Below are 25,294 nucleotides of genomic sequence, written 5' to 3' on the forward strand. Positions count from 1 at the left end.
ATGCGGAAGCCAGCAGGGAGATTGCATTGAGAGTTTCCATAGATGCTGAGTTGCCCAAATATTGCTCCAACTCGGACAATTGGTCTGTGCCAGCCAACTCATTATCGAGTTGTGTTTTAATACAAAGAAAGTGATAATTTAGGCAAGTAACTGTAACAACATATGGTTGAGGTATGTTTGACCGCTAACTAAAAAAAGAAACGTAGATTTATATCAAATGAAGAAAGAGGGAATCCTTAGTAAACCACATTATGGTACCAACTCTTTGTGGCAATATCAACTGTTACTGATAGATTCTAGTTGTGTTATTTTCATTTTATATCTTTTCTTTTCCATTGTTAATAGGCAAACAGACTAGACTCTTCAAAAAATTAGCAGATACTTTCACAAGAGAAGAGAAACAGAATTAAGGGAATGGAAAAGAGTGATGTAAAGTTGTAAACATCAAAATTTGAGGCAACAAGTTCAATCCCTTTCAAAACAGGAGATGTGTTCTCATTGCTGTGGAGGAGAATTACAAAGCAAATCAAAAGCCTGAAGTCAAAAAACCACAAGGCATCTCATGGCCATAATGAGAACAAAAAGAGAGTACACAATTGGCACACTAAATAAAACGGCGATTCAAAGCACAACCTCACAGCATGAGATTCAGTTGTATCATGAAAACACATCACATCCCCAGTAGTCGCGATCATGATCTTTAAGCTGCTTCTATATCTGTAAGGGAACAAAAATAGGAAAAATAGAAACCATAAAAGACTAGAAGTATTTCTAGAAATATTGCATTAGACTTGGTTGGATACATACATTTACATGGTATAAAGACAGGGAGATGATTGGCGGGCGTTCAGTTTGTTTCTACCAGCCAAGAAACAGAAGTACGGATACTCTCACATGCACAGTTAACTGGAGAGCTATACATTAGGATTTGACGGCTGATCATCTTTCCAACCTTTTGTAAGCAAATCATAATTTATTGATGCAAGCTGGGAGAGATTCTGTTGAAAGAAGTGAAGAAAATAAATGGTAGCATTGTTAGGATTAACTCATGAGACAAATAGCTTTTTAAAATCTAGTTCCATCAACTTTTTTGAGTACCGAATAAACAGAGAAATTTGGTCAATTTTAAGCAGGAAATATAATGTTAGAAGAAATGAGAGAACAAAGTTAGAGGGTGCAAAAATTTCAATAGTTCTTTATTAGTCCAAACAAACTTAGTAAAGTGATTTAAGAGAGCAGATAATCGATTTAAGAATGCATAAACATCTGATAATTTTCATGTACTCACTCAAGCCTTAAGATCTTCCAGTTCTAACTGATGTGGCTTTGTCATACAGATAACATCCAGCCATCAGAAAGTAGAAAATCAATGAATAGGAAGTTGTAAAGCAAAAGATTACCTTAAAAGAGAAGTTATTGAAAGGATAGTTGACAGAAGAGCCGGACTCAAAATCTCCAATACCAGCACATTCATCACCCTGCAAAATATTTCGTAGAAACTAAACCTATTTAGTAAAAAAATTAATGGAGATCCGCCAAATAAATTGACTTACAACATGTTAAGAGTTAACACGCCAGTCTTTTATTTTATTTTATATTTAATTCATTTTGTGGGTATAACAAACATACCAGTTCATCTTGGCGATTATCTAGACAGCTGCTACTACCACTAACACTACCATCATCGCTAGAACCCTCATACTCACTGCCTGCATATACATGTTCATCTGAAGGATTCCAAGCGAAGCGACTAGTGAAGTAACTAGTATCCAGTGCACCTTCGGATGCAGGCACAAAAGCCGCCTGAGGAAAGAGCACAACATTGATGCGACACAAATCAGTAGAAAAAACAAGATGGACCCACCTATAAATATAACAACGCAACTAAGCCTCAATTCAAGCTAGGAGGGGTCAGCTATGTTTTCATGGCTCGGCGCAAGGAACCTTCTGCTAGTACAGACACGGTTAAATGAATATGAATAACTTTATGAGTAAGTATGTCGCAGCCAACCTTCTGTCTAGCAAGTGTGTCCCAGTTAATATCTCTAAAAAATTGATGCTGCTTCACCTGCATAAGTTTCATAGTCATTCTACAATCTACTCCCAAAATCTCAAACGAACAGGTGTAAGAAGGCTCAATCTCAAAGTACGTTGTGGAAAAAAACATCACCTCTGATGCTCCTCGTGCTCCAAGTCTCATATTAGGATCTTCCGTCAGTAATCTGAAATTTATCACGACAGCAGCTTCAAAAGTTGAGGGACATAAACAAACATGTTCTACAATAGATGAGTTACAAAGAAAAGAATATTGAGTTTATAATTACTAAAGCCAGATGATATTAATCTCTGTAGCAACACCTGAAATTCCAGAATCAATTCAGCATCAATTAGTTATAGTTCAAAACGCAGCCTGCCAACATTTTGGCAGAATAGATGTATTCCAAATTTATAATTATCACCATTATCCTTTTCATAGCAAGATTCTTTTTCTGTTCTATCGGGAAGGATTTGTTTTTATTCAGGGATTGATGGACGTAATGTGTACTCTTTGGAAATACAGAAGAGTTCCTGAATGGAAACAATATTATAACTAAAAGCTTTTTGTCAACTACTAGAGGGTCATTATTAAATAACCAATTTTGGAGTATTTATAGACAAGCTTTTCATAATAACTGACAATGCTTTATAGTCAAAAGCCAACCGCATTCTAATGATCCACTGCCTCTCTCAAATTCACCAAACTAATTCCTCATAACTCAAGCATGCCTTATAACATAGAGCCTCCATTTACATTTACATTTACATTTCTTACCCCAGGATTTAAAAGAGAACTGGCTAAAAGCTGAAGGTTCTTGGAAAAAGAACTTGCCGACTGAAACTTCAGAAAATAAAAATGGGACTTGAAATAATAACCAGAATGATTCTCTTACCGGTCAATCAGATCTTGTGCTTCACCGCTCATTTCATCAGAAACCATTGGCCAAGGTATCTTACGATTGAGTATATTATCGAATATTTTCTGAAAATGATCCCAAAAAGAAAAAAGAAAAAGAGAAACATAACATCAGGAGTGCTTCATAAAACAGTTACTTCATCAACATAGTAAATAAGGAGAGGAACTGCTCAGATAAAGCTACTGTAAGCAAAAAAAAAAAAAAAAGCATGAAGGTATCAGAATTGCAAACACTAAATTATTTTAACTTAGTGCACGTACATTTTTGATAATGATATAAAGTGTTATGTACATCAAACTGCTCGACACCAGATAAAAGAGCTAAAACTACAGATCTATGTTTTAAGCCACTCTTTATTATTCTTTACTCAAACAATCCCTTCGAAATACCAGATTTGAGTAAATATTTTTTCTTGATTCCTCTTAAATTGTGTTGACTTAACTAATGATTCATTTCCATTGAATTGGTTATTCACCATATATGAGACTATGAGGTTGCCATCAAGAATCCGTATTCAGTGGTTTAAGCACACAGCTCATAGACTGCAGATTCACAAGTCAATTCAAATTGGTCTTGGATGTAATATCCAAAGCTATAGTACTTGACTTAGTTTATACTAAAATTCTTACAAACTAATTAGCTTGGGATTTAGCTATAGTTGGTGTTGTCATCACCGTCTCACTCTTATAAAAAGAATGTCCAATTCTAGTTTTGGGTGCATACCAGCATGACCCCTCATTGAGTCGTTTGGAATGAGCTCTGTATCAATGGAATCTCATAACCATATCAGGAACCAAGGTGGTACCACTTTTAGAGCACGTGTGGCTTAACTAAAACAAATAGCTTTCTAAATGTAGTTTTTTAGAAAGTCAAACTTTAGTAACTTTTAAGTTAAAAAATGAAAAGTAGGGAGTACCTACTTTTAACTTTTAACCTTTCTAAAGTCATTTTAAACTTATTTTAAGTTATTTTTGACTTTGTCAGACATTCCCAAAAGCGAAAAATGACTTAGAAGTAGATTTAACCAACCATTAAGTCAATCCAAACATGCTCTTAGTCATAGAGCCATCTGCATAAAAATAAGCTACTACACTCTATAATCGTCAAGTAATCCACACATGCAAAATATATGCATATAAGAAATGTGTCACGTCCAGAAAGAGTTAGTTTGCATAAATTAGTAACTAGGATATACAAACATTATATACTTTCTTTGAGGACTTCATATTTGGTGCATTCGCAGGGAGAGAACTTAGACACTGTACTATCTTTTAAAACATTTTAAGAGAGAAATCCTTAATATTAAGCATAAGCAACATTAGTGGCCATCTCTGTACATTTTGGTACTTCTTTCAACAAAATATTTTGTTATCAAAAAAAAACCACCAGCAACTTTACTGACCATTTTCTTTTACTTCTCATATACAAACTAATCTACAGCTAAATGGGTGGTGTAGTAAGGGATAACAAACTACATAGAAGAACAAGGACAAAAGATACAAATAAGAAGACAACATATTAACCTGAGGATGCTCTGCATTAAAAGGAGGAACACCAACAATCAACTCAAAGAGAATAATGCCCACGGACCACCAATCAGCCGTGAAACCTGAAAAGAATTATGTAGCCTATGATTAAGAACTCTAGAGAATTGTTTTTATAAGAATGTCAGGTTATACATATATTCGAGTTACTATCCAAGGAAAAAAGAACAAAGATTCAATGAAAGCATGTCCAGAATTATAGAGAAAAGCAATAATTTGGAGTGAACTCCCAATCCGTATGCCAACTCATCCTCGCTCCCTTCCGCATTCTAAGAATTTTAACCTGTGTTATGCATGAGAACATAATACCTTATTTACTTTCTTCACCATAGCAAATAATTTTACCGATGTGCAAGCAGATCACCAAAAAGTAGAGTCAACTGAAAAATATGGCTCTCCAAAACACACCATTCTTCTATGGTATGCATGAGTACATAGTGCAATATAAGTAATTTACTGATGTGAGTAAGCCTCGTATAGAAGCAGTACACCAAAAATAAAATCTACTGTAGAATATGGTCCAAAACACACCCATTCTTCTATACAAACCAAGGTCTCATGAGTGCACCAAAATTAAGAATGGACAACAGTCTATTACTCAAATGTACAAAGTCATTCTCTAAACTTTCAGAAAGCTCTCAGATTTCTCTCCTCCCAAGCCTTTTTAAGACTAAGAAATTTGTTTTTTTGAGACACAGAATGGATTCTTTAAAAATAGAGACTATGAAACCACACCTATCTCTGTCAAACAAGTTCCTGATCAGAAAGGAAAAGTACTTTAGACAAAAATCAAATGTAATGCAATTGTAACAATTAAGGGTAATACAGCAAGTCTGCATTAACTATACGAACATTGTAATTGGATTGTGTTTTTGTAACAGTTAAGTGCACATTGATTCCAAGAGATCACAAATCATTTTTTATAGCGGTACCAGGAGATTGCAATTCATTTGAGACAACTAAACTCCTTTCAGATCTAACATTATTTTTCATTGTTTTAATCATATTGTTATCAACCATATTGCTAACTATAGGTCAGTGAGGTCTTACAGGAACATAACCAGACCATCACACCTGATCTCTCACTTTACTTCTAGACATGCTACTTGCATGCTCCATCAGATGTGATCATTTCCAATCTCCTTCAAATTTGTATGGTATTTGAACATCAATCTTAACATTCACACTGGACATCTACACATGTCTCTTGGACTGACATAACTAAATCATCAAAGAATTTAGTGTCAGTTATCCTACGAGTTCTATTTGCTGAGCATAAACACTAACAGTGTTGATTGTCCCCCATCTCTCCCAATCAGTCTAAATGGATCAGATTGCCCCCCATCTCTCCCAATCAGTCTAAATGGATCAGTTCTATCACCTATTTTCCTTTACATCTACTATTTTATCTTTGAAGTCTCCAGCCACGTTTCTAGTCTTATCGATCCCGCAATATCATTAATTATAGCTAATCTCCCTAACATGTTTTCATGTACACTTAAGTCTCTTGTGGACAGGCAGTATTAACAGTTACCTTTTTAAGTTATCCACCAATTCTATTCACTTCCCTGTCCAGTCAATGAGTTCCTACCCATCTGAATTGAAGTCATTTTAGCTTCCTACCCCATCTGAGATGAGGAAATTTTTTTCTATCTAGCACCACATCTAGATGATGATACTAACTATTCTGCACCCTCCATCCTCTATAGCATGAGAACCTTCCTTATCTAGATGATGATACTTACTGTTCTGCACCCTCCATTCTCTATAGCATGAGAACCTTCCCTATAATCCCTCACAGTCGCACTCGAGTGCAATGCAATGGAACTCCCCGTATATTTAAATATACACCCAAGGAGTGATGTAGTATGTGTCTAGGTAGAGATTATCACAGCAATTCAGTATTCAGAGAATTCATCATCTTTACATTATTTTTTACATTGACACTCAACCTACCGCAATCGTCCTTTGCTGAATTGGGAATGGAATGAAAAGTTTTAAAGGGATTTTTAACAATGATAAAGGAAAAGGGAAATAGGGAATTTATTTGGGAACATTATCAAGTTGATAATTTAAAATGATTGCTTCATCTGCCAAATTCAAAGATAATCAGCTGTTCGTTGTAAATGAAGATAGATGGGTAAAAACGGATACTAACCATGCCCTGTTCCTAGAAGAATCTCAGGCGCCAAATAGTCAGGTGTACCTACTGCAGAACGTTTCTTCCGCCTTTCTTCCTGATGCTCAGATGCAGATAGCTGAGATTCATCATCTTCCATCATGGATGTTCCACTGACAGCAGGACCAGATAAATCATCTGTGCTATTGATAAGACCAACTTTAGAAAGCCCAAAGTCTGTCAACTGAACAAATTACACAAATTAAAACTACCTCATCAGTGTGAAACCAATGTGATTAAAAGAAAAAAGCCCAAGAAAACAGGTCATCAACATGTTAAACCACCGCAAGCTCAAACAACTTAAAAATGCTAGAAAAACAAGCAGAAACATCAATGAATACAGTCAGGGAAATTTTATCCAATGATGAGCTGCTTCGTATTGAGGCGTAATTGTTGTATGGACTGCTTTACAACCACAGCAAGCAATAACTCGAGACATGATTTGAAAAGTTGCCCGTCATTATGTCAACATGAACCACGACAAACACTTCTATGCTTCAAGCTTGAGGAACACATTAGCAAAAACACCCAATACAAGCCCCAAGTTAAATAGGCAAGGCAGGTTGATTTCTAAACCCCTTCACAGGCCTCAAGAAACATCTTGCCTAAACATTACATGCCCATCAAATTTTTCTATTACCTATTTGTCAATATATGTTACATTAAACTGTAGAGCTTTTTGTGTAAAACATAAAACTCCTCAAGTAATAATGCAAGGTCTCCTTTGATATCCAGTTCGCTGTTGTAACCATCTCAGAAAACACAGTCAATATTCATTTGAATAAATAGTTTATTTCACAATAAATTATTTGAACCAACAATAGTATACTGAAGCTCTATGATCTCTTTACATATCTGCAACTATTATCCAAATAAAAAGATGACCTTTTTCTTTTCGAAATGGCTATAACGAAAAAGCTAGGCCTTCTCATTTTCATTGTTTTTAAAATTGTGGCCTTCATTTACTCGAATATGAAATTCAAAAAGCCAAACTAATGAATTAAAAAACTTTTTGGCTTTCATCTTTCACATGTAGAATTAAAAAGTTACAAACCTGACCCTAGTCACTCTTGAAATTCCAGAATAAATGAAGGATTATAAATCACGGACCAACACATCCCATTTTTTGATCAGGTAATACATTTCATTGATAATATCAAGGCCATCTTGGCCTAACACATTTCCTAGAGCTACAAAAGCTTATGGCAACAACTTGATTCCAGATATATAGTTATATATATAAGGAGGAGCAAACATGGTGGATTTTAGAAAAAGCCATCACAGCTTACCTGTTAAATGTTGTATCTAAAATGCCCCACCTTAAGCAAGGAATTTGACTATTCAGAAAACTTTATCAAGAAGGCACGTTTTAGACACAACTTTTACCTTGATATGACCATCATGTGCAATCAACAAATTGTCAGGCTTCAGATCTCGATGAACCACATGCTGAGAGTGCAAGTATTCCAGGGCAAGCACCTGGCACCTCAGAACTTCAGATTTAGGTGTTTCACCATAGTGTACAGTACTTCTGAGAGCAAGACAGAGACATAGATACTCACAACTTCAGCAATATAAACACGAACAACTTCTTCATCTAAGCAGCCTAGATTTCTCAACAGTGAATATAGGTCCCCACCATTCAAGTATTCCATCACAAGGTACAAGTTTTCACGGCAAGTAAATGAGTAGAAGAAGCGAACCTAATGCAAAACAAAAACCGGTAAAAGAAGTATAATCTTATCTTTCAGTAAAATGTTTTGCCATCTCAACATGCTCACCACAAAAGGATTGCGAACTGATATTAAGATATCACGTTCGGCCAAGATACTCTCAACAGCATTCTTGCGTATCATGTCTGCCTTCTTCAGGACCTGTAACTAAACATGTAAGTTGGACTGCCACAAAGAAGCAAGACATAGCATACCTAAGATTCAAACTTCACCACTAGGATAATAGCTACATCTTTAGGTTAAGACCACAACTCCATAACATTCAAGAGTCTTCTCAACTTTCTTAAACTCTATGCTGAGTCAAAACCAGACAAACAAATTGAAACGGAGGGAGTATATCCTTATGTTATCGCGCACAGCCATGAGATGTCCTATGGTTTTTGAGTTCGGGGTTTCGATCAGTTAGTAAGTCTCCCGCTACGGAAATGAGAATACCTCTTCCGTTTTGAAAGAGATCTGAGTTGTTGCCTCAAATTTTGTTGTTTACTCTCTCTACCATCCCCTTAATACTAGAGAGGGAAGTTAAGTAGTCTGCTCCAAAAGAATGGACTTTATTATATTTGTTAACTCACTTTAAACTTTCATTTTACCTTAATGACATACTTTTTCTATAAGATGAAGAAACCCTTAATAGCATACTCCTGCAGCCACGAAATTGTCATCGCGTTCTTTTTCTTTTAACAACTGAAAAATTCTGGAGTGCCAGTGTAAGGTTCGAAACTCAATGGATACAGGCATGATCCTCTACCGTTCTTCACTTAAATGATGGGGTTTTGTCGGCAGCGAGATTTAAACTTGTGGCGTGCACCTACACATTATGAGTTGCACTTACCACTACTAAGACACTTTGATCTACTTTTAACCTAATCAAAAAAGTTCAAAAGGTACTTTGGTATGCATTAATGCCTTTAGGAATCTTTTCAGATGCAAGTTAATCATGTATTAAATCTTGCATAACTAATAACATGTTCGGCAGCATTCTTTTACTATGTTTAAAATTAGTACAGGTATAAGTTATGAGAGGCTATATGTACTATTTTATGCAAAATAGAATATGAAATAACTAAACCTTGAATAACTAATCTCAACATAAAATAATAAATAGATTTCCTCATTGTACCTGGTTAAATACCTTCACATGAAATTGTACCAACGGAGCACAATTTTGGCTCACATTATGTCATTATACAAAATTCATTATGTTGTACACTCTTTTCTAAAGGGAGAAGTCCTTCCAATCCTAGTAAAACACATTGTTGTTCTTCCCTCCTGATAGAGGCATTTATAATGCCTCAATTAGAATTAAAGTAATAATCATGAAAGACCAAGGCATGTTTATAGTTACTAGACTAGGATTTGAGGAGGTAAGGTAAGGTATCATATCTCCATTCTTTATGTACTATCGGATATTCATACAAGACAGACATTAATGTCTTGACCCTCTGGCACCTCAAGGTGGATTCTTCAAAAAAAAAGATTATAAAAAAAACATGTTGAAGTAGATTGCCTCATTCACAAACAACTGAGTTAAGATGTATCACTACTAGTCCTGCCAATTCAACTCAGTTAGAAAACTTACAAAATCATTTCAAGGGCCTAGAATTGTTCGTACATTTACACAAGTTAAGTGGAAGCAATAATGCACACTTCAACTTGATGGAGAGCTTTAAGAATGTAGATATATCAAGTTCTTTTTTATAATTTATATATATGAAAAAAACCCAGAAACATAAACCTTCCTCCTCAGGAGTCTGACGGGACACATTTCCTGCATTTGTTCCTATGGTGACTCGAATCAAGGTGGAGGTTCGTCTTTTTCTCATATACGGCTGGCTGGTCCTTATCAGTTATCACTAGGATATCCATCCACTGTCAAATTCATATATTGTAAATATGGAATGGATCCCGAACTCCCATTCCTGCTGTAAGGTGATTAAGGGAATTATAGGAATGTATTATATGGTTTTCTTTTGTGAAGATTCCTGTACACTCTGTTTAAGTTTACATTATACAAGCTCCTCTTCTCTTCTCTATACAGGAGGAAGAGCAAAATGGTCTGGTTTCTTACTTGATACCCGAGGCCAGAAACCTCCCTGAATCAGACGATGTCATAAGGAAACCAAGGGACATATAAAAGACGCATTTACCATGAAAGACAAAAAGGGGAAACCTACAGTTAGAAATGGAGGAATCCCACCCTTCTTTCTGTAACCATACATACACATCCTTGTCAGAAAAGTACATGTAATACACATGTCGATATCCACATATAGTAAATTTATCACGGGAATAAATTGCCAAAAGCAATAGGAGATCGAGGTTTCATAAGCTCCTTCAGTTATTTTGTTCAAGTAATTTTGCAAGGTAACACAAAATTGTAACATGATCCTTATATACAAACTCCTAAAAATTACATAATGTAACTGTTTGCTAGATATGAGACATGCACATGTTAGAGACATGGAGCAAGGAGCTATCACTTAAAGACGGATATTGTTTTTCGTTTTCTGTTGGACTGGGACCAGGATGGTGGAAGGGGGTTCTCGATGTGCGATCACTGAGCAAGCTAAAATCACTTCAAAACGGAAATCTGAATGATTCAAGGAATGTTGATCAATAAAACTCAAGCACCAAACTACTATAGTACCTTAATTGCAAAGAGATCTCCAGTTGTTCTCTTTTTTGCCAAGAAAACCCGACCAAATGCCCCACGACTAATTGGTTTGATAATCTCAAAGTCATCAATAGACGTACGATCTTTGGAATGAACTGGGCTAGTTCTCAAGCTACGTACGACATCGTCTTCCAAGGGAGCATCTTCATCAATGACAGTGCTCGTTAGATCAACTTTGTCATCATCGACTAGCTCACACAGTTGCAAATACTGTTCCCTGGACAGTTGTGAACTTAAGTTAAAGAAACTTTCTGTAGATAGAGCAGATTCAAAAAAGAGAAAAGCAAGATTCCTTCCTTTGATTTCTCTCCTGAGCCCCCTCAACGTTTCATGGTTCTTACTATTCATCATTTTCTTTTGAGAGTACCCCCAGAAGCATATGTATGTTAAGAGTGGGTTAGAGTCTCAAATTGATTGGGTAATGGATTGGTGGTTTCTTATATGGACATTGGGCAATCCTCCCTCATGAGCTAGCTTTTGCGATGAGTTAGCTCAAGTGTAATATTTTACATGTATCAGATTCAAGTCCATCCCCGTTTGGACTCCAGAGCCCTGCTCCAGTTGGGCTTGGGCGTGAAGAGGGGGGGGGGGCTTTAGAGTGGGTTAAAGACCCACATTGGTTGGGAACAGGCTGATGGTCTACTTATATGGACATGGACAATCCCCCACTCATGAGCTAGCTATTGGGGCTAGATTAGTCCCAGGTGCCATATCTTTACAATGGATATAACAGAAGAAAGGTCAAATTACCGAATCAGCTTTTCAATACGAGTTCCAAATGTTTCCACGGTAAGTGCATCTAACTTTCTGCGTTCAGTCACAACTTTTAAATCTTCAAGGCAAGAGAGCAAATAAGGTAAAGAGCGATCATCATCTATAGGTGTAGTTGCCACACATCGAGCAATATCGGCAAGTTCAATCATCTGTAACATTAAAAAAAGTAACACAGAGCTGTCAATCCAAACCTCCAGGGGAATTATCAGAAGAGAAGAAGAACAAAGCATCAAAATAAGTCAAAACCAATTACCCTGCACCTATTGAAGTCAACAGTTAAGCAAATTCATCCCTAATAGAATTAAAACCATCCATGAAATATAATTAGATAAAATGATGTATGCTCGAGTTGTATATAATTGGGAAATAAAATGCAGCCTACACTAATTTCTTCATCTTTTGGCAATTTACCTGTCAAACAGATCTTTTTGGTATTGATAACCCCTTTAACTATTGTAGGAAATGCTATTTCATTAGTTTTTTGGGCAAAAAAATTGAGAGAACTCTGAAGAAGGAATACCCAACTTTTGGGGTCAGCTTAAATCATGAGAACTCCACAAGCAAAATGGGAATCAAAAATGTTCCTTCCCCACAACCCCGCAAGATCATAGTCAATGAGGTAATACTAGAAAAATGTGACTTCATTCCACTCTACTTGAAAGGCACAAACATCAGTCTATGAGGTAACATTAGAATCTGGTAATTTCATTCCACACGGCTAGGAAATCCATCAGCTCTTCCCGAATAAGAACTTGCATTCCTCTTAAAAATGTACCACTCCTATATATGATTATCCTAACTTGGAGGAGAGATGAAGAGAAAATGCAACAGAAGAAGGAAGTATTTTCATCACTGAGGCCATACAAATTGATCATTCCAGAAGCTTAGCAGTCCAGAAGGTGATAGAGACCAATAGTTGGATTAGGCAACTGAGGTTTCCTCATGCTATAATTCAAGGACTATCATCAGAAAGGTCGCGAGGAGTAGTTAAGAAGGCAGGAGGTAATAACAGAATTTTGTTAGAATTGATGACCTAATTCTTATGTACCCGATCTAACGTCCTCTTTCTCATGTGACCTCTCTCTACTTCTCACTTTTCTTCCCTTTCTGTTCTATCAGTACTCACTCTCTTCTATCTTCCCTCTCTAGCTGAGTGCTATAGTTCTTTCGTACATTACGTTCCGTTGTTCTAAAAAAAAATAAACACAAAAAAATGGAAAATAAAAAATTATTATATTTTCCTTAAATGGTATTTGGGCTGCTAACATGGAGTCTTCGATAACTGACCAACCGGCGGAAGCATGGCCAAACCCATTGAAACTCAGCATTGAGCCCAGTACAATTAAGCAGACTCCTTTTCTTGTTCATGATTCTCTTTGTTATTCTATATTCTTCTTTCATTCCCCATTCTTCTTCCTTTTATGCTCTCAACCCGGCAACACGGGAAGGAGAGTGTTTTTTTGAGCACAGACTATAACCAGAGTACTTTCTTGTTCATGTTCTTTCTTATTCTTCTTTAAAATGTCGGCCTCCTTTCATATCTCACTATGATGTCATGCCGTGCAGCATGGGAGGAAAGATACAGATATGATTAATGGTTGAGGGGGTAGAAGGTGGAGGAAAAGGAGGAGAAGAAAAACTAGCACCAGTAAAATCTTTTTGTGGCGAAGTTTTGATGTGGGAAAGGAAAAGAAAAAAGGGGGAAAAGAATTTAACTCCATAAGTGAAACTAACAGAAAGGTGTAAGCTTCAACCTTCTATAAAGTTCAAAGGAGAGAATGCCGCCAAAAACAGTTTCATAGCAAAGTTTCCAAAATGCTAAAAGCTTTCAAGGCCGCTGGATCAATCTACATTATAACGTCATCAACCTTCTACAAGAAGCACAAGCTTCTAAACCGAAAGGGAAACAAAATCTGTGACTGAACCAAGAGAAAAGAGCAGAATTTTTAAAATTTAAATTCATATAATTCACATTACATAACATTTTTAAGAAAGGCTACATCTACCAACATATCCACAACCAAAGAAAATACATGCAAGTGCATGCAAACTCTGCTAGCATCAGCAGAACTCTTTTAGTCTTATCCCCCAAAAGAAGTGAACTGAGATTCAAACATACTGAAGAATCATAGTAGTTTCTACCTGAGGAAGATCATCATGCTCAGCGGCACAACCTTTTCCTGCCAATAGTAGGTCGATTGGGCTGGTCTTTGGCGTCAGCAAGGGGGATCTAGGTGTCATGCTGCCAGCAGATGATGTTGTCATCCCTTGATCGGATTTAGGTCCAAACCGGGTTCTACATGACATAGAAGGTAAACCTTTAAGTTCATCCATGAAAACAGAGTTATCCACCTCAGGAAGACAGTCAAGCATATCCTCTGAACCTCTGCAAGACCCGTCACTAAGTTTTGGAGAGAGAGGTTCAGATTCCTCAGTTAAAATACAGTTTGATACTTTTGCACCATCTGGACTTCCAACGGCATGCGGGATGTCTTTATGTGCAATTGACTCCATGAGCTTCTCAAGAGTATCTGCAACCCTTAACAAACGTTCATTAACACTTAGACTTTTTTGATCACAGCGATCAGCAATTGCACAAATTCTGGAGTGGTCCTCTACATGTAATGTAGGGACCTCCTCCTCACAAATGCGACATATTATTGAACTCTCATCAGACACACTTGGTTGATCACCCCAGTAACCCCAGGAAACATTACGCTGGTGTTTGGAAGGAACAGAAGAGTGTGCAAGTGAATCCCTAGCAGAAGGAAGATCAGGATGCTTGATAGTAGCTAGATCTGAAGCAGACGGTCCTTTTTCATCACTAAATAGTTTTGAAGCTTCAATGCCTCTATCAATGTTCTCCTCCTTGATTGGAGATGCTTCTTTGGGACTTTTTGCAGGTGGAGTTGGAAATTTCTTCCAAGATGCCATTCGGTTCCGACTGCCCGGAGAATCCAATTTTTTTGCAGTTTCAGCTTCCGAAGTCGGAAGGTTACCTAGCTGTACAGCTTGATCTCTCTTCCATTCAGAGCCATGTTGTTCCTGACTGTAAGATTTTTTTGTAGGAGGCAACTTTGGTAACTTCAGAGGACCAGACATCTTTCCATCTCTCCGTCTTTCAACGGGCTGCAATGATGTACGAAGCTGAAACAGAGGTTCATCCTCAGCAAATCCACTTTCTTTGTGAAACTGAAGCAAACGTGTGCACCTTGTAAGTATAAAAAGCATTCTAGTGTGCAGCTGCTTTAGTGTACCCATGGGGAGTTCCTGCCGTCTATCATCCAGTTCCTGAACGATGCCCTCACACTGAAGCCAAAATTCCCCAGGAGATGTCATTGCACATCTTCGAGCCAAAACCAGCAGATCTTCAATTGTTTCCTGCCAATCTGGATGAGTTTCTGCATTTTTTTCAAGAACTCCAACCAGATCTGCTGCGAAAACACGCAAATCATTATCCACTTCCTCCTTTGCTTTGTCAAACTTTCCTCTAATCATCTTTAAAACCTCCTGTTGAAATCGCAATATACTGATCAACACTTGCAAAAAGAACACGATCATTTACAAACTTCAATAACATACCGAAAAGGTTGAATTTTACCTCCAAATTATTCAAACCTCGAGGTTTCCAGAAAGGAAAAGGCCGTACACCTTTGGAGTTCAGTTCATGCGAGAAACTTTTTATATCTGCAGGAAACCGTTTCCTTGGAGCACTAGTCACCCGGAGTAAAGCTTGAAAGCGCGGAGATTCAGACTCCTTTGGGTTGTCGCATTCTAAAGATGTCTAGAAGGTACATCTAGCATTAGAGTAACGATAACGCAATAGCGAGAGAAGAATCAATTAATGCAACAGCTTAATCCTCTGTACCTTCAATTCTGGAGTACAAGCATCTGAACTCCTTAGACCTCCAGAGTAGCCCCAAGATGAACTGACTCGGCCTGCATAACAATCAAAACATGAGAAAGCATAACTTACACCTCAAGCAACCACGTGAACTTCACTAGTGCTGTCCACATATATATCTTGATATCTCCCAAAACAACTAAATGCAACAGAAGTCTCTACAATTACAAATCAAGTAGAAGTTAAATTCTAGGATGATATCATGCAGTACCCTCAAAAGTACAATTTGCATAAACCAATCTTTCAAAGGCCAAGCATATTAAGCCAGTGACTTCTTAGCAGTCCCTCAAATAGCTTCCTTTTTTAAGCTGAATGAAAAAAAGAAAAAAAAAGGAAGAACGCTTGTTCGCCTTGGCCAGATTTCCGCATAAAATATTGCATAAGTTAAGAGCAAAGCCAGTTTATCCCCAAAAAAAATGGTAAGAGCAAAGCCATTCATGCAATTTCTAGACTGCTTGCTGCAATAGAGGAGAACTAGCTCTTACTGAACTTCGGTAGTTAAATGCACAATGATCAATTTACATATCTGTCCTTAAATTCAGTGCTAACTACTTAGTAGAAAAAGGTTATCAACATTCAAGCAGCCAAGAAAGGGAGCCCCGATGCATTAGGTAAGAGCAAAGCCATCCATATAATTCCTAGACTGCTTGCTGCAATAGAGGAGAACTAGCTCTTACTGAACTTCGGTTGTTAAAATGCACAATGATCAATTTACATATCTGTCCATAAATGCACTGCTAATTACTTAGTAGAAAAAGGTTATCAACATTCAAGCAGCCAAGAAAGGGAGCCCCGATGCATAAGGTACAACTAGCTAAAATAGTGAAGAAGTACTTCCATGATACTGTATGGACGGAGAAACATAGAATTACCAGACTTATCAATAGGAAGAGAGAGAGAGAGAGAGAGAAATTATCCATGTTTGTCCTTTATCAAACCAAAATGCCAATTTCTCATCAGAGTTGTCTCTATAGGTAACAAATAAACTTTGCATATGACTTCTCAAACTTTATAAATCACGCCTACTAATGGAGATTCAGTATGCTGCAGGGCGAAAGAGAACAGGTCCTTGGGAACTGAAGAGATTTTTGATAGAGCCTACTAAAGACAATAAAATAACAATTAAGGAACAAATACAAGAGAAGAATGCAAAAGCTTTTAGCACTATTTAATCAAGGCAATGGTGTTTTTCCAATGCTTCCTGCGCTGCTTTGGGTATCACAGAAAACAAGGAAAAACACCAAGTATGGATAAACATGCAAACCAGTGTAACTACGAAATTAATCCTAAAAATTAAACAACAATGTATTAATCTTTAATCTAATGACAATAAATAACAAATAAGGAACAAAAACGAGAGAAGAATGCAAAAGCTTTTAGCACTATTTAATCATGGCAAGGTGTTTTTCCAGTGCTTCCTGCTTCTTTGGGTGTAACAGAAGACTAGGAAAAAAAACAAAAACATGCGAACTATTGTAACTATGAAACTAATCCAAACAATTATAAACAGAAATGTATTAATCTAAACTCAACATGCAGTTATTACTTTTGGATGATAATTCCATGCACCTAAAAGGTGAAATGTACTTCACTCCTAACTCTGTCATGCATCTTTGACTGTGTTATCATTCTGCAGGGACAATTGAGATCTCCGAGGTTAACTGTTTTATGTTATCTTATTACTATATGTATGCATAATTTAAAAGAGACATTATGCATGCTAAATTTCTTAAACTATTGATACAGGTGTTTTATTGGTTTGCTTATTTCCTTTTATCCAGAGAACTAGGAAACAAGTGCCAAAACAGAAGCCAAAAATATTCACGGCCATCATTCAAATTTTACCACACAGTCTTATTGGGTGTTATCGCTTATGTGGAACAGGGGTGAGGCACCATGTAAGCCACTTAAAATATCAAGGATGAGGGCAGGACCGTATGTCAATGGCACAGCTGGGGTGAATACCGTCAAGGAGAAACGCACAGGAAAGCCCATCACTGTTCACAAGAGAGACAGCACAGGGCAAGATGGGACGCAGCACTCAACCAAGTACCAACCACAGCAGAGCAGCCTGTGCAACCAGCCAAGAGCGACAGGACAGTGTTGGTTCACAGAAGACTACCCGGTCCACTTAGCCACTGATTGTAATAGGTTTGAAGATCTTTTCATGTACTCGTACCCATTCTAAACTACCCCCAACCCCTTTTTTCCCCGAAAGAAAAATGGGCCCAACAAAGAAACCAATTATGTTTTCTAGTAGAATCTCTAAACAAGAAATACAGCCGTTTTATTCCATGTTTCCTATTCCGTAAAAATTACTTGGGAAGCAAGTGACAAGGCAGAAACTAAACATATCAATGCTTTGTATTAGCAACCCTCAAAAGTTTAGGCTGTAGGTCAGACTTAATTATCAACTAAGTCCTATTCCTCAATAATTTTCCTTCAATCTCAATGGCACTAAGAAAAGTTTACAAGGTGAGAGGCACTGCAGCCACCATCTTCTCCCCATTCCTGAAGAAAACTCACTCAAAAGAAAAATTATTGGCACTCCAATTTGTCACTATTAACTGACAGATCAATAGATTCACAGAAAGCACTTCAACAAAACTATCACCTAGAATAGCGTGGAAGTTTAAACCAAAACCAAGTTACCCTGCGAAAAAAGGGTCCCATTTTTTGTTCATTTGACTCCAATTAAACATTTAGTCCTTTGGAAAATAGAAGTACAACCACTGCATAATTCGAAAGTAAAACCCTTTTTGAGAATTTCATTAAGCCCTAACTTCTACCTCATTGTCTAACAGTGTATTGTTTGATTTGATTTATTTTAGAATAAAAAGACAATCAAAATAGAACCATACACTATAAGTCGATTTGATTTAAAGATTGATATTCAAACAATCAAGATCTCCATGAGAAACCATGTCGCGCCACTGCATGATTCAGTTTCCTAATGTGAGTCAAAGAGTACCCAGTAAATCACACAGTCCAAACAAAGTTTAAGGACATCTCTCTTAGTGTTTCAGGCGTTGGGTCATCTAATTCCAAGAAAGTTCAACTGATTTAGAACTAAGACTCTCGTATTGAATTTTCCAGTTGGATCAGCATTTGAGTACTATTTACTTCTCCTGGGTGATAAAAAGTCACCCTTTCAGGCACAACTTATTAGTATTCATATTCTAAGCCAGTGGGTGTCTTGAAGTACCACAGCACTCACCAATCAGATATACATACATTTTAGAAGATCAACTGTAGATAGCTCAAGCCAGTTGCCAAATGACTGCATCCACCGATGTAAATCCTTTTTGTAATCGAAAGACAGCTACTTTACCTGCTTCAGAAGATGATTCACCATTCTGCAGCCTCGATGGTCCAGGTACACGTGGGCTTTGATCCCTCGAACGACCGCTCTCAGAGGACATACTATCTGAATTGCTCCGGTTATCTACATTTTCCGCGGAACCCATCAGTGACCTCTTCTCATCCTTCTTCCTCATAACAGAACTCGACGGCCCATCACCACCACCCCGGCCACCCGCTACATTCTTTGACAAATTGCTAGCACCTAGTAAATTCCCCTTATCTCTACTAGCATACCCAAAAAAGCTCTCTTGTGGCAAGGGCCCAGATCGAGTCTTTATCTTATTTAACCCCAATGATGATGCTACTATCGGCGACACAGATACAGAGGTCGGCCTCAGTTCCGGTTCACGGGTTCTCACCGGATTCTTAATCGAATTCGGACTCGGGCTGGAACTCGGACTTTCTTTTCCTTTATCATCTTTTTTCTTATCTTTCAAAGTTGAAATTGAAGATGGAGTGATCGGAGAGTTGTCTTTGGAAGTAGAACCTGACTTTGCTTTCTTCTTGTCCGATCGGATCGGGGAATTGGAGCCAATAGATCGTGGACTGTTGGAGGATCCATCTGGGCTTGATGGGTCGGATTTCTTCGATGAGAAAAATCTACCTTTAAATACCATCTTCCGAAAACTAGCTGCTATTGATTCCTAGGGTTAAATTAAACGACTCTTGATTTCTTCTTGTTGAACTGAAAATTACAGCCCCTTGGGGCTGTGAGGTTTTGACTAGAGCATTAATGGAGAGTTTGGTTTGGACTGAAGAAAGACTCTGTAGTCCACTGTTGCTCTGTAGAATCGGAAATGGTGACGGTGACTGCGTCGAGAGACAAAAAGAGAAAGTATTGGGGCTAAAATGAAACAATCAAGAAAAAAGCTTGACTGTCTTGGAACTCTATATTTATAAGGGGGAATTTCGAAATTCTGGGTTTTTTAAATCTCAAAGACAAATAAAGGGAAATCAAAAAAACATGTCCATCTTTTTTTCCTCTTTATAAATATAGAAAAAATAAGACATTCGATAGTCTGTTGATCAAGCTTATTTTATAAATAAAAATATATTTTTTCAAAAGAAAAAAAGATACTTAATCAATTTTTTAGGAAAAATAAGTATTTATGGAGAATAGCAAAAGTTATTTTAAGAAGCTAAAAAGGTGTGTTTTTTTTTGGCCTAATAACAAAAGGTTTTTTAAAATTTATTGCTCAAACACAAATTATAAATTGAATTTAAAGACTTAACAAAAGATACTAATTTACTTGTTATTAACCAAAAAAACAAATAAATTTATTGAGTTAAGTATTTTTTTTTTAAATTATATAATATAATTTAAAAAGGTGAACCAGAGATAATTTAAAAAAAATTGCGGAGATACAAATTATGAAAGTTAAAGTACAAATTAATTACTAATGTAAACTGAGACGTTACTTTATTGTTTATTTATTTTTTTTGTATTTGTACATATTTAGAAGTCAATGAAACTTGTTTTTGTAATTAATACTACTCTCTTTCGTTTACTTTATACTTTTAATTATCATAATTTCAGTGTTAGAGTCAAATAATAAAAAATTTAATTATTAATATTTTATTATATATTTTTTCATCATATTGATATTTAAAAAAATTACAATTTATAGTATTTTGTTATGATTTTTAATATCTAATTTTTTGTAAAAAATCAAATTAATTTGATATAATTTAACTTTGAAAATTAGTTAAAATTGACTTTAGTAAAGCGCAACATAACAATAAAAGTGGAGGGAGAGAATATTGAATTAGTATTCTAGAATTAACACTCTACTTGACATTTTAACATATCAGGAAATAATTATTATTATTTTCATCATTTTATCCTTGACATTCGTTACTTATTCATTAAATTTTCTTTTAAAATCTAAAACTATATATTAAACAATATTATAGAAAAATATTCATATCAATTAGTATTATTTTTTAAGAGACTTGTAGAATCCAAAATGTACCGATAAAAATTAACCAAAGGAGTAAGTACTAAACATTTATAATATGCTTGACATTTGTAGTAAAAGAAAAACATGTTAATAGTAATGAGATCATATGAAATGAGACCAAAAAATGTTTGTGGACAAAAATAAAATGTTAGTATTTGTTTGCCCCACGTAAAAGAATACTAAAAATGTTTGTTTTTTTCTTTAATGACTTCACCTTTCTATACGTTTTGATTAAATTCCCCAAAAGTTTTGCAATCACTTTGACATATGTTTGTGTAGTTAGGTTCAAAGCCTCACAATTAGGTGAAGTAGTTTTGAAAATTATTTCGAGTTAAAATGTAATTTAATAAACGATGTATTAATGGATGTTCATTATTACTAAAAGATTTTATTTTCGAATATTAAACGAGATCGTCTTCAATAAAAAACATATTTATCCTCAAATAATTTTTTTAACATAAAAATAAATTAATCGAATCTCAAAACATGTACGTGGGCTAAAAAAAAAACATGCATAAAACATGTAAAATTAATGCAATAAATACACCAACCGCCAATAGTAACACAAATGTTAATGAATGATGAGGTTTAGGTATTAAGAGAACAATTAATACTAAGAGAGAATTAGTTGCAATATTTAATGAATTAGATACTGATAATTGAATGTTATCATATGTAATTTTTAAATATCTAAAATCTAAAATCAATGTTTTCCTAAAGAGTATGAATGAATAAACAACTCAATACTCTATTTGTTCCAAATCAATTGTCTAATTTATTTTTTAATTGTTCATTTTCAAAAAAATAAGAAAGGATGATTTCTTTTATCTATCATACACTCAATTAATTAATTTTGAAAATGATAGAACTTTTTGAAAACTTAAAATTTTAATTCATCCACTTCATAATTAATAGAAGTAAATTTTGTAAACTCATGATGTCAATCATTATTTTCTTAATCGATATATCAATTCAAAAATGAACAACAGAGGGAAGTATGATACTTATTTTTTCAATTTAGATTTATTCTATTAATCTTTATTACACACATAACATCGAGTTAAGAAGGATTTAAATTAGTAACATTTGAACTCAAATATATTGTACATGGGAGTTGAAGACTATAACCATATACACAATATGTTGAATTTTCAAATAACTTTTATATATATCCATTTCTTGAGCCGATATTTCACAAGTACTAATTATATTTAGAGTTATAACCTTAAACAACTTCATAAATTGAAGTAAATAAATAAATCTGAATCCACAAATGAAGTGAAGAAAAGTAAAAAAAAATCTGATCCAATAGAAATACACATTATAGGAAAAAATTCTCAAATGGCCAATTCATAGTTACTATTTGAAAATAAGCCAACTAATTGAATCTAGTCAATCTATTGGACCGGAAATGAGCGGTTTTAAACTTTTGACATATGCTTAGCGATTGACATATAGGAAAAAAATTTTAAGGACAAAAAACAAAACGTGTTCACCATGAAACATTTCCCAACAAACTGATTCAAAAGTTCAAGACCACTCGCCTTCATAATCATTCTAGTAACCATTCCTATATTTTTTCATTTCATAGTAATTGTATACAATTAAATTCGCATAGAGAAAACAATAACCAAGAACGATGATTATAGCAATAATTGATTTTATTATTTCAAATGCGAGTGTTATAATCTCTATTATTTCTATGAATTTGTCTTTTCAAATATAAATTCAAGGGCTTTAAAGCTTGTTCTTGAATCTCTGATGAACCTGAACTTCAACTTTATCTTGATCTTAACTTTTATTTGAATTCAAGGGCTTCGAGCTTGTTCCTGGATTCAATGCTCTTGATCTTGATTGTTCTTGAACTTGAATGCTTGAATTCTTAAACTTGTAGCTTTATAGAGAATTAAATGGCGTTTATACCACGAAATTTTTCTAGCTTCTTGTTTAGAATTATTGGTTCTCTTTTTCTGAATTATGAGACTCCTAGTTATTGTTTTAGAATAGAGGAGTTGCGATTGAAACAAAATTCCCTTCGGCCATTCAGATTTAAGTGAAATATCATATGACTTTATGGAGTTGGCTTTAATTAAATTCATACTTATCTGAATTTAAATAATTAAATTAATTATATTAATCTATAATATTTATTTGAACTAATATATTCATTAATTTAATATAATCCGAACAACTTTATAAATTTATATTAATAAATTATAAGTGAGTACAGTAATGTTGGCATGGGTTAGCCTGCAGTTGTCTGGCCCATGATGCTACTAAAGATGGCCCAAATTCGTTCATTTTCCTTTCAACACTCAACAGCACTAACTATGTGATTTTATTGCCTTGTCACTGAAAATATTAAAAGATTAATTACGGAAATTTCACATTTTAGTTTACTTATTATCATTTTTCTTATAAGTTTTACAAATTTTTAAAAATTTTCATTTTTTTGCATCACATTAATTTATCTAGCGCATCAAATTAGTGTTTCATGTATAAAATGTATATCAGATTAGTATATCATGTATAAAATGTAATGTATCTTACTTAACGATTAATGTATCTCGTGCATTACATTAATATATCAATGCTTATGTTTTGTATCCGTTTTGAGAGATTTTTGTAATTAGGGAAAAGGGTCTGATATATCCCTCAGCTTTGCCTTTTGAATTTGATATACCCCTCGTTATAAAAATGGCTCATATATGCCCTTACCGTTATACAAACGACTCACATATACCCCTACCTTTACAGAATGAGCTCACATATACCCTTCATTTAACGGAAGTTAAAACATTAGTTTTAAATTTATATTTTTTACTTTTAATTGTTTTTAAAAATTGTTAGGGGTATATATGATTCTTCTATCAAAGTTCAAGATATATATACATAAATTATTTTTTGACTTCTTGTATTATAATTATTTGAGTTTCTTATTCTTATTTTTTTTTCATTCCTTAGTTTAAAGAAAAAAAATTAACTTTTTTTTTTTTGTCTATATTGTAATTTGATTTTTGTATTTGAAGAAAAAATTTGGTCATCTACAATAAGTTTTACAAGAATATTAGTGAAACATAAATAAGTTTGATTATCAAAATAATAATTCTAAATTAGTCATTGAAACAACAAAAGTAAAAAAAAATATGTTTGACGAGGATTAAATTTTACTCATATGGGATTATATTTTTATAAAAAAATAATAAAAAATTAGATTAATTTTTTTTAATTTCCGTTAGAGGAAAAGGGTATATGTGAGTCATTTGTTTATAAGTAAGGGTATATATGAGTCACTTTCATAACAAGGGGTATATCAGCTATAAATGACAAAGTTGAGAGGTATATCAGACCCTTTTCCCTTGTAATTATAAACTTTTAAGGGATAAATTGTAATTTTAACTTAAAAGAATATGATTTCTGTAATTTATCTAATATTTAAATAGAAAATGATTTAACGAGATTAATAATACTCCATATGTGCCTATTATATTCATTACAATATTAATTCTGCACCTAATCATAATTTTTAAAGTTTGTGGCTTTATTTTCACATCGTTGTAAGTGATACTAAATTGACGTACTAGAAACATATAATTTTTTTTAGAAAAAAAAAAAAGTCTTCCACTCAACTACTATATAAATCTTAAAAATTGCTACTATCAAACATTATAACAAAAAAACAGAAAAGAAGAAAATAATAGAAGTTACACCTAAAATGTGCACTGAACTCCAAAAATGATATAGAGGAATATATTAGAAACTACAAAAGTTATATCTCCAAAAAAATCATGTGAATTTATGTTGTTCTTTTTTTTTCCTAATCGTACCGTTGATATAAAATAATCACAATTTGTCAAATATTTAATAAAGATCAAAGATGTTTATATTTTACTAACTCAAATAATTAAAGTATTTGTTTTCTCAATCGTTGCTATCATTTTTGATTATCTTTTCGGTGTTTTCTTTTGTGTAATAAGCATGAATTAAACAATTGAAAGTTTGAGTGAAAAATATCATTTTATTTTATGTGGTGATTAGACATGATCACCTGACAACTTCTTTTTTAATACTACGAAATAAATGGGAAACATGTTACATACTATATCTTTAATAATAATGCACTTTTGTTAATTAATACAGAGATAATACAAGTACCCCTTTAATTTATGCTAAAAAAGACACTTATATCGTATTAAGGTTCTATTACT

At 34.6% G+C, this 25,294-nt stretch overlaps 1 protein-coding gene across 2 annotated transcripts; it reads right to left on the reverse strand.

The window, feature by feature from the left end:
• Nucleotides 1–406: 406 nt before the first annotated feature.
• LOC107023064 (probable serine/threonine protein kinase IREH1) lies at nt 407–20,009 on the reverse strand. Of its 2 annotated transcripts, XR_001457166.2 has the most exons (18): nt 19,094–20,009; nt 15,727–15,797; nt 15,460–15,642; nt 14,001–15,368; nt 11,835–12,007; nt 11,058–11,301; nt 8,459–8,551; nt 8,240–8,380; nt 8,064–8,156; nt 6,657–6,861; nt 4,478–4,563; nt 2,931–3,019; nt 2,171–2,222; nt 2,012–2,068; nt 1,630–1,803; nt 1,401–1,478; nt 808–998; nt 407–717 (listed from the first exon to the last, which is right to left on the reverse strand). XR_001457166.2 is itself a non-coding variant. In XM_015223611.2 (17 exons), exons 1-17 carry the CDS (start codon nt 19,740–19,742, stop codon nt 915–917), a joined length of 3,840 nt encoding a protein of 1,279 aa, XP_015079097.1. In that variant the 3' UTR covers nt 804–914. The 2 variants fall into 2 exon arrangements, 1 of the variants encoding a protein (XP_015079097.1); XM_015223611.2 differs by lacking the exon at nt 407–717 and having other exon boundaries at nt 804–998; nt 19,094–19,742.
• Nucleotides 20,010–25,294: the final 5,285 nt, after the last annotated feature.

Source organism: Solanum pennellii, chromosome 6 (genome assembly GCF_001406875.1).
Source record: "Solanum pennellii chromosome 6, SPENNV200".
Taxonomy (NCBI): Eukaryota; Viridiplantae; Streptophyta; class Magnoliopsida; order Solanales; family Solanaceae; genus Solanum; species Solanum pennellii.